Source organism: Juglans regia, chromosome 7, assembly GCF_001411555.2.
Source record: "Juglans regia cultivar Chandler chromosome 7, Walnut 2.0, whole genome shotgun sequence".
Lineage (NCBI taxonomy): Eukaryota > Viridiplantae > Streptophyta > Magnoliopsida > Fagales > Juglandaceae > Juglans > Juglans regia.
Genome location: NC_049907.1, coordinates 10,832,680 through 10,843,575, shown reverse-complemented (window position 1 = coordinate 10,843,575; position 10,896 = coordinate 10,832,680). Strand labels below are relative to the sequence as shown.

The window sequence follows — 10,896 nt, the reverse complement described above, 5'->3', positions numbered from 1 at the left end:
GAAAAGGATGTTATTGGATATGGTCTGGCAGCATCTTTTTGTATTTAGTACTCAAATGCATACCAATATGACATGAGAAATACGTTTACTACTTGGTCGATGTTTGAGGAAAATTTCAGAATAATTGGGGTTGAACGAGTTGTTTTTCCAAAGACTAGCTTTCTCGAAAGAGAGTTTTATGGTAATTTGGACTTATTAATTGTTTATACATGCACTCCTCTATTACATGGGTTTGATGTCGAGATATGGCTTTCTCAATTTACTCATCATTATATAGAACCCAACAGACTGTATGTTGAGCAAAGTTTGTATGAGGATTTAATCATACCAATTCAACTGTGTATATATGATGGAAATGTGTATTTGTGGCATCAAAATTACTTAGTTCAATCACTGAAGTTTTGTGCATGAATGTCAGTTATGATAAAAATCAAAGTAAAAGAAAATGAGAGACAACAATGAAATATAAATTTAATGCTAATGTTTACAAGATGAACAGTACCCATTACATATATTAGGTTATTATAGAGAATTGTATTTTAGATTTCCTTTTACGTAATCGGCAAGAACTCTCAAAAATTTTTTTTTTTTTGAGCAATTCTTCAAATAATGTTCCTGTATGGATAATACATAAGCCATTGAAAATGGTATATGAGCACTCTCATGGAATAGTCATACCCAAACGCAAGTTTTAGCTAATATGACATGAAGTCGGCTTCGCCTATTCCATTCACATCCAATCCCATATTAGATTATCCATTTATGCATTATATAATAATAAAATTATATCGAAATAATAATTAATTTTTTTTATAATTTATTTAATTTCATCATATTTTACCTTACTACCAATTATATATTAATTACTAATCATATTCTAATTAAATTATTGGTTAAGAAATTATATTTTCAATGATCATTTAATGCTAATAACCACAAACGTCTAATAAAGCTCATTTAAAATTCAATATAAATGTCTTAATTACAAAGAAAATTTAAATATTTTCCATCCAATAATATTACAAATCAAATTTCTATAAAGGGACCTTTGATTTCTGGTAGAAAATGTTGAGAGAAGAGAGAAATAAAGATGAAATCATTTGCATTGGAGTAGTAAAATACAAGTGGCTTCAAATATGACTTATAGTATTTCTAAGTGTTTCTTCAAAGTGATATTTTATTCTAAAATATCATACCCAACCGCTCATAATTGCTTCGATATATTAAGATCTTTATATATATTATATTTTGTCTTGTATATTATAATTGGTCTTGTATATTAAGTTTTTATATTAGTCTCTAAGAATAATTAGTTGGTTTTGTAAATTAGATTGAAGAAAAAAATGGAACGAAAAATAATAATTTAAGTAAAAATTAAATTATTAATTAACATATGATTAGTATAGTTGTAAAATATGAAAAAAAAATATAAATGTTATTATTCAAAAAAATAATATATTATTATTTTGATCAATCCAATATAAAATTTTGGCTCAAATGATTTTGAATTAGGAAAAATATATACTTTTAACTAAACTTCAAGTTTTTCTAAGTGTCAAATACTTTCAGTTTACTGTGCATTTAGATCTTATTGGGAAATAGGCCAGTGACGTAGCGTTAAAGTTGGCAAGCATCCTCGTGTTTACTTTACTACTGCACTTGCGCGGGAGATAGGAAAAACAATTGCGCCAAAGTGAAATATCAGGATTGAAAATTCTGGATGCAAGTGAACACAAGATGACACGTATGACTTGGAGATCTATGCCCCAGCTATCCTTGCCATTACATGAAAAAACAGAGCATACAACACTCCACGTCTAACTTCAAAACAATCAAGAAGACAACTTCACTTCTCTGTACAGAGAGAAGGCATTCTTGTAGTTGGAACAAACCTACCTTCGTTAGCTTCAGCCTCTCCGTCTGCTATAGTTCCTTCTGAGTTCTTTGATCTTGTTAACAAATTAGCAAGTTATTCTTCTATTTGGTTATATGGTTCTGTCGGCAAGAGGAAGAGGCAAAGGAAGATCAACTGGACAAGCACCACGACAGGTTAATATTGGACGAGGCCTACCATTAGAACCAACAACTTGGACTTTGAGAGATGAATGCCAGTTATCATCTGATGACTCCACTCAACCTCCAGACTTTGTAGGGGAAACATTTTTGGGTCCCTGTAATGAGGCTGAGATGAATACAACCGGCCAAGGGGAGGGTAAATAAACTCAAACACAAGTTCATGAAGTCTTTCATAAATGCCCATGGTATGAGAGGATAAATAATCAAAATAAAATCATTTCTAACATGTACAATATGGCTTGTGTTTGTGGTATAGAACCAACCACTTCTAAATGTCGTAGGGGTGTAGCAAAAGGGACTGAGTTTGAGAGGCTGAGAAAGTTAGGAAAGATACCACTTGATATCAAAGATGGAAGGATAGGCTCATCATGCAACAACAGAACAATATACACCACGAGAGTCACATGGATCATTAAGCACTATGCAGAGATGAGGCATATTAGCTTGAAGGTGGTTGACGTGAAGGAGAAAGATGAACTAATTGAGCGCGTTCGAGTAAGTCTTTAGATTTTGAATGCTTCGAAGATTTCCTCATGACTTGTAATTTTTAATGCTTATAATCTTTCACAGAGTTGTTAGATTAATTGAAAAATATATTGTGCATGGCCTTTTTAAACTGGCACGTCCATAGGCTGATTTTGAATGTGACTGCTCTTGTATGGATAAGTTGTTAGAATAACATATAAGTATGGTACATGGGATTTTTAAACTCATTCATTCATAGGCTTTTTTTGTGTTCTATTTTCAATGCTGGATATATTTGCATATGGCTTCACCTCCCCTACCCCACCCCACACCAGGTGTCAATTTTAAGCAAGAAGAAACACCAGAGTGCATTCCTCGAAGAGATGAAAAACCACATTTGAGATATTTAAAAATACTAGTTCTGAAATTACCTTAGAAATTTACACTAGCAATGACATCCATTTAGATACGGATATGAATCTTGCATGCTAACCTATTAATTAATAGATTTTCTATATAAATGATAAAAAACTCTATTAAATAAGAACAATCTATTAATTAATATCTAAAATATTTACACCTTTGCAAAAATAGTAACCATTAAATAGCTCATTGCATAGGCCTTGTTTTCTCTAGATTTCAGATATTTCCAACTTCCTAGTTATACACTATTTGACGCATGCAACTCTTACAACATTTGAACAAGAATACTGACCACAGCCAAGACTAAAAGACATGAGAAAGATAAGGAACTATAACTTACCCAGACTTCCCCTGTTGAATCTACAAAACATGTCCTACATGGATCTCAGAAATTTAGGGAGGAGCCCATTCATGCTTGTACTAAGACTGCAAACAATCAAGGTCTCTTCATTTGTTAAATATAATGGAGGAGAGACAAGTGTGACTATCTAGTATATATGAGAATATGCTTTGAATTGCAATTATAACGCTCTCAAGTTCAAAAACATACTGATATGAGAAATTTTATAAGCTGACTTTGTGTTGTATAGGCTAACTCATTTTAGTCAGAGGCTGACTTTGTGTTGTATTTTCAATGTTTCAAATATTTGTATATGGCTTCTGATTTCAAATGTTTAAATTATAGTCATAAAGACTTATTATATTTAAAGGTAAGTGTGGTGCATCAAATAATCTAACACCGGTACATTTATAGGCTGACTTTCTGTTGGATTGGACCAAGAAAAAACATCGTCAAACAATGACAAATCAACTATGTCGTGCATATAATGCGTTTCATTACTTGTTACACCTTAAATACAAAGAATATGCAACACATGAGGACGCACTAGCTAATGAAGGTTCGTTGGTAGAGAAGCTAATATGGGAGTGGTTATGCAATCGGTGGGTGAGTGCACCATTCAAGGTAATTGTTACTCAACGCCTACTTAATCTAACAATAGCCCCCCAAATTCTAAAAAATTAATCAAGTTTTAGAGTGACTAATGTATGTCGTATTGCAGAAAATGTCTGAGCAAAATAGAGATAATAGGCGTAAACAGAAGGTCAACTACACAAGCGGTAGAACGTCGTTTGTTGTATTAATGGAACAAAAGGTGAAGTTAAGAATAGTGGCTTACAACCTGTTATAATTTTCTGCAAGTTATTTTTAAGGATGTGTCAAGACTAATGTTTGCCTACCTCACATTGTGTAGAAGGATAAGAATTTAATTTCTTCTTATAAAGATGTTCATTGGTCAATGAAGAAGGGAAGATTCATCACACCCACTACGGAAGAGAATTATGTGAGCACAACTTTTAGTAGCGTTAAACATAAATATGGTCAAAGTACAGTGCAAATACTTAATGCTAGTTAATAGTAAAAGAAATTTCACACTTCAGCCACATGCTATATATGCCAATACAATGGGTACTAGACGTAATCAGCTCCATGGTATTTTCATACTTGAAATGCATGTACGTGTTGTGAAATATTTTGTAGAATGAAAACAATGTGTAGTGAATTGGAAATGAGCACTCAATTATATAAATGTAATGGCGAAACTGTTTACATGTTGTAGAATGAAATGATTGCAATGATGGATGCCAAAGAGCCAGAGAATCATACGGATGATGCAGCGGCAGCGATATTTAGGGAGGTTTTGGACCATAGGTCAGGCTATTCTAAAGGGTTGGGCCACTCTTTTATTCCAGAATCTTCTAAAGTGTCTGGCATACCAAATGAGGAGTATGAACGCCTTGTTGGAGAAAATGAACAGAACAAGAAAAATGCAGAGTACTTCCAAAATCGGTTTGAAGAGTTTCAGAATGGTTTCATGGCTATGAGAGACCATATGCAGGACTATGAGCAACACCTAAACCTTCGCCTTTCAGAAATTGGGTCAGAATTAGAGTCTCAAAGAGAGACTCAAGGAGATCCGTAGCCACACTATTGCCAGCAACTACACTTCTTGTTTTTTGACAATGATGGTTTTTGTTTTGTTTTTTTGGCAGTTTATGGTTTTTGATGAATGGCCTTTGAAAAGGCAGATTTTGGAATTCTGCAGTGGCTAGAGAGGGTTTGGCAATAGAGGTTAGATGACTATCCCATATTGTCATTTCAAATTTAAGGCATTCCTTGGTCTCTTCGTCCATAAACATAATTAACAAACTCTGTTTTATTTGCCTCATGGATTATGCTTATCCTCTCATACTCATCATGATGAGTTCCCAAGGATAAGTTGGTTAAAAGTTGCTTATATTGACGTGTTTCATATGTTAATGGGCAGATTAGATGGCATAAGGGGTAATGGGATGAATTTATCCAGCATGATGATATTTGGTAGACTAATGAATGTCTACTGATTCAAAAAGTGATTTGAAATAAAGTATATTTATTACTTCGAAAATGAGGCATGTATTCATGATAGAAGTAAAAGGTTTAACTTATATATTTCCTGGGAGCATAGCAAATTTCTATAAGTAGTTGATAATAATATTCTGCATTGGTTTTTGTTCAAGAATTGGCATATGCTACATATTATTAGAACTACCACTTGCAAGGAAAACCTTGCCATATAAATGTCTAATGTAGATTGTAGTGTATGTTGCCTTTAGAGTTTACCTTATTGGATTGGGATGTGGAGAGTTAAGTTTTTCAACTAAATACAACCAGGGTGCAAACATTTCCAGATTTTTAAGTCTTGATTGCACTCATGACCTAGTGGTCTTTCCTCTCAACATTAAAATTAATAGGACAAGTATATATGGTGGTGGCTATCTTAGTTAGTTGGATTTCATAGAGTTGAACAAGTTACTACTGTTGGAAATTATATGCTAATATATACTTAATTCCATGATAAGTTACTTTAATGATTCTCTAGTGCCTACAGGAAGATAAAATAAATGAAGGGCTGACTTTATCCCTTTGTTCTGTTTTTGCACCAGGTAAAAAAACCATGCATTGGATGCTAAATTGGTTGTGCTAGACAAGATCCTAGTAACAAATGTAGAAATACTTTTGTGCAGACATTGACAGGAATTGTAGGACTGTGGCATGTTGAAATAGCAAGTATATATGTATTGTGGGAAAATGTAAGAAACTTATGAATGTTTGACTCTTGTTCTTGAAGTTTCTATATACACGTATGACCTGGTCAAAAGTTTATATATTTATACTCTGCATTGTTAATTGCCTTAACTTGGACAAGTGTTATTATTAGTCATTGGATGCATGAAAACCTTTATGTAGTTTATTAGCACGTGTAGGATAATAAGTGCATCATTATAGCAAATGTCATACAAGAATAAAATATGAAAAAAATGATAACAGAGGATGAAAATCCAATGGAATTTTGGGAGATACATTGTATAATTTGAGTCTTCTTTTTTTTTTTTTTTCCTTATAAAAGTGAGAACCTGTTGCACGTACATGGGAAAAAGCTCCAAATTGATGCTCTTGAAATATGAGATTGGTTGCTTCTAATTTGCTGCAAATGGAGAAGACCGATGCAGAGTAATTGTTTACAATAACTTTTCGCAGCGTTCGGCAGCTCGGCTTTTGCAAAAATTCATTCCTTATTGCCACGAATCCATTGTCGCAACACAACGTGTACCTTGCCATTCAATTCATTCTGAACTCAGCAGATGGTGCGATGGATCTATGGCCAAAATTGGTATTTTCCACCAACAAATTTCGAGAATCAGCTGTGATAACAAATCATGGCAAATTTTACAGCGAGAAGAACAATGTCAAAACTGAAGTAATTTACAAACAGAACAAACCATCGTAATACTGAGTTCTTTGCGACGATTCGACCTCGATGCTGGTAGTAAGTTGTTTCCGACGATTCAACCCCGCAGGATGTGCAACATTGTTTGTGACGATTACAACAACCAGATGGATTCCAATTGCGGCAAAGTGCTTAACAGCCTTTCTCGGCGTCTCAATCGCCATGAAAACTCCTCAAATTTTGCGACGTAACCGTTGCGGCGCTTAGTAGAGCAACTGTGATGCTTTGACATCAGCGAGCTGTCGGCGATTATAACACGCAATAGATGAATTTTTTCCACGGTTTTTGGGCTTTACACGACGAGTGTATCTCGCAGCAGAAGGGCACTTTTCTTGTAGTGAGCTTGGAGGCTCAATATTTATAGTTAGGACTGATCACTACAACTTTAAATATTTTTTAGAGCAAAAAGTAAGCACATCCTCACAACAAAAGTGGCCCTCTAAGTTTCTTGCATTTTGCATTGAGTACAAGACGGGTGGAAAACAAGGTTGCTAATGCCTTTTCTAGAAGATGTTAAGATGATGAATCTGGGTTGTTGGCTGTTATATCCTTTCCAACTCCAACATGGTTAGCAGATTTGAAGGCTACCTATGCAGGAGACCAAGCTGTACAATAGTTAATTACCTCCTTGCAGCTCGATCCCTCATCTCATCCTTCCTTCAATTTGATGAACATGGCGCTGGGAAGAAGAAGAAAGAAGGAAAGCATACATGACAGCTTTATTCGTCATATACTTGAGAGATACGTTGTCGTTAGTTGTAATTGAGATTGTTAGTAAATGGCACGGTGTCGTTTGGTTTTGTGAGGTGCTGAATGAATAAGTGAAGTGAAGTTGTTTTTTCATATGTTGTAAATACGGTACCGTATTGAAAAAAGCTAATGAAATATATATAGCCACAAACTGATCAAGGGAAAACTACTCTCTAAAAATTCATACAACAGACTCTCTCTCTCTCTCCATCTTGATCTTCTTGGAGATTGACTATCTCAAATTAGTCGTCAGCAGAGCCCATTACGTACACAATATTCATATATGTAATGAAAATATATATTACAAACCGAGTATAACCTGTTTAGAGGGTCTTTAAAAGGAAACCATTCTCTCGTGATATAATCATATAACAAATGAAAGAAAGTACTTAATTTCCAAGATGGAATTCATCATTAAAAATTTAAAAAAAAAAAAAAGAAAAAAGAAAAAAGAGAGAGAGGAAAAATTAATGTTCACTGTAGTTGCTCGATCGTATTATATTAATAACTTCATCTCATCTCGTCATTCTTTTGAAAAAAAAAAAAAAACTAAGTATCTGGATCAGTTGATCTCTATATACAAAAAATCGTGATGAAAAATCTGTCTTGATCTTTCATGAAAAATAAGAAAAACAAAAATAGTTGTCAACTTTACGTGATGTTTTGGCAGCAGGACCGGATCATCGAAGAAGACACGAAACAAGTGGGCTGGAGGTGGGGGATCAGCTAGCGAAGTCACGATTTAATTCTGTCGTTTTCATCCTTGACTTGACACCACATGATAAGATACAATTAATTAAGCATTAACACACGTGAGGAATTTTTCAGACTGGTTAAGAGATCAGAGAGCGAGAGAGAGAGAGAACGACGTATGTACTCATGTGTGTTACATTAATATAGCTAGCTAGGTCCCTTTTAGTAGAATAATTATTAGGTAGTTTCAAAATAAAAATACGTAGTATTTCAATTATATTGTAGTATATCATCATGTCATTGAAAATTAGTCCGTATTTACGTAAAAATTAATTAGTCCGTTCAACTATATATATATATATAGTCATGAAAAACACAACGATGAACGATCCATCGCAAAGCTCTTGCGCTAGCTAACTGCAAAAGTGGAAATGCGTGCCTATAGCTTGGTTTATCATCATAATTATTATTTTCTATTTTTTTTTCTTTTACAGCAACTCACTAGCTAGTTGGGTGGATGCATATATATGCATGTATGCCCTAAAAAGGACAATATTTGTGTCTCAAAAGACTTTTTAGAAAGAAAAATCTCGTCCCAAAGATCAGGCATTTTTGTGTTGCTGATCTTTCTCCACCAACAATTTTGTTTCCAATGTATTTACAAAGATCAACCCCTTTACCACCTTTGGAAACCATTTGACAAGAACAAAACCACTTCCATTTTATTTAAAAATGGATCAAATCATGTCTTCGGCTTTTAAGATTTAATTGAGATTGCTTTGATTTTGATTTATAATGCCGAGATTCAATAACTAATGCGGTAGAATGCGCAAAACAGGGCAAATTACTTGTTTAATTAGGTTTGATATATATATATATATATATAAACACACACGTATATTTACGCACAGATAAGTATCTGTGTCCACGTTTCCTTCTACATATGGGCTAGCAAAACAGAACCAGTGCATTGGATCTACGTACGGAGTACATGCATATATGTAGCCTAACAACCACGCAAACAGCGAAACAATCCACATTAGAGGCATGCCATGAATGGTTGCGCCAACTCTCCATCCGGCCATGTGCCGTCGTTGGTAAACGACCATCCGCAAGAGTTCCAATGACACCCAGGACTCGTCATCAGCTCCGGCAATTCAATCTCCCCCCAAAAATCTTCGCCATCCGACCCAGAGTCGCGTCCCTTGTTCCATGACGCCATGGTCTGCGCAGCCTTCGACGCTGCCTCCTGGATATCCCTAGCGGTGCATGTGGACAGCCTCGGCAAGTGCTCGACCTGGTCGGGGAAATTGAGCTGCGCCTTGCGACCTTTCAAGCAATATGCCGCGACATCATAAGCCTTGGCTGCCATTTCTGGAGCCGGGAAAGAGCCCAGCCAAATGCGAGTTTTCTTGCGGGGCTCCCGAATTTCGGACACCCATTTCCCCCACCTCCGCTTTCGGACACCACGGAAAACGGGGTGGCGAGTACCGCCGCGCTGAGTGTCGGGCTTTCGGTTATCAGCTTTAGTAGTACTGGTGGCGGTAGCGGCAACGTCAGTGAAGGAAAGGGCATGTTGAGTGCATGGATATTGTTTCTCCATTTACGTTAGGAGCGGTGGCATAAAGACTTAAAAATGTATGTAGCTGGTGCCGTTGAGAGCAAATGGCCTTAATTTTCAGAGTAAAAAAGCTTTTGGAGAAGGGAGAAAACATATCTCCACTTCATGATAGAGAGTGATCAGAAATATTGTCACGATCGAGTATTAATAGATACAACTAGGTGCCAATTTAAAAAAATGGTAGGACCCGTCATAAAAAAAATAAAAAAATAAAAAAAAAGTATATATATTTGTTAAGTGGGTCCTATTTTTTGAAAAAACTTTACCTTTATTATTTATTATATTTTATTTGAATTAACCTTCTAACCTGTCAGCTATTTCTTTTCAACCCCGTCGATTGTGTTTTTTATTTCTTTACAAATTCTATGATCTGGTATTTTTTTGCAGATTTATTTGATTTCCTATTCTGTGCTTCTTGATGTTGTCCATGTGTTCTTTCATTTTCTTTTCTTGATTCGATTTGTATATATTACCTGATGTTGTTTTGCTGTTGGATTTATATATAAACACCCCTATCCGCCCCTGTTATGACCCTCCATGGAAGTGATTCTGAATGTAATTTTAAATGAAAGCTTCCATGTTGTTTCTGAACGAAGATGGAAGAAACAAAGAAGAGCTAGCTAGCTAATCAATGGGAAGTTTTTGTAACCAGACGCAAAGGCAAGTAGACCCATATAAAATAGAAGAAGGAAGATTACCATGTAAGTGGTTGAGGGGACAGCAGCGACGAACAGAGAGGACGGCGACGATGGGGTGATTTTGTATACTGGAGGGGGCGCTTTCGTATACTGGACAATACGAGGGCTGAAGGCTCCAAAGCGATGTGTGTTTCAGGACTCTTGATCGAATGTGATGATCTTAGATTAATTTGTGTGTAGATTCTGACGTGGTGGCTTGTCATCTGGGGGCTGCTAAACACTTAATAACAGACCGACCACTCCAAAGTGGTTCTGATTTTATTTTACCTATTGTTATTTGATAATTAGCTACATTTATATTTAAGCTAAGCTTTTTAACATTTGGAAAAAAATTCTAATT

General features: G+C 35.3%; 1 protein-coding gene across 1 annotated transcript; it reads right to left on the bottom strand.

Moving 5' to 3' along the window:
- Window positions 1-9,026: 9,026 nt before the first annotated feature.
- On the bottom strand, window positions 9,027-9,991 carry LOC108989254 (ethylene-responsive transcription factor ERF023). The gene has a single exon (XM_018962802.2). The coding sequence runs from the start codon at window positions 9,838-9,840 to the stop codon at window positions 9,277-9,279; it is 564 nt and encodes a 187-aa protein (XP_018818347.1). The 5' UTR covers window positions 9,841-9,991; the 3' UTR covers window positions 9,027-9,276.
- Window positions 9,992-10,896: the final 905 nt, after the last annotated feature.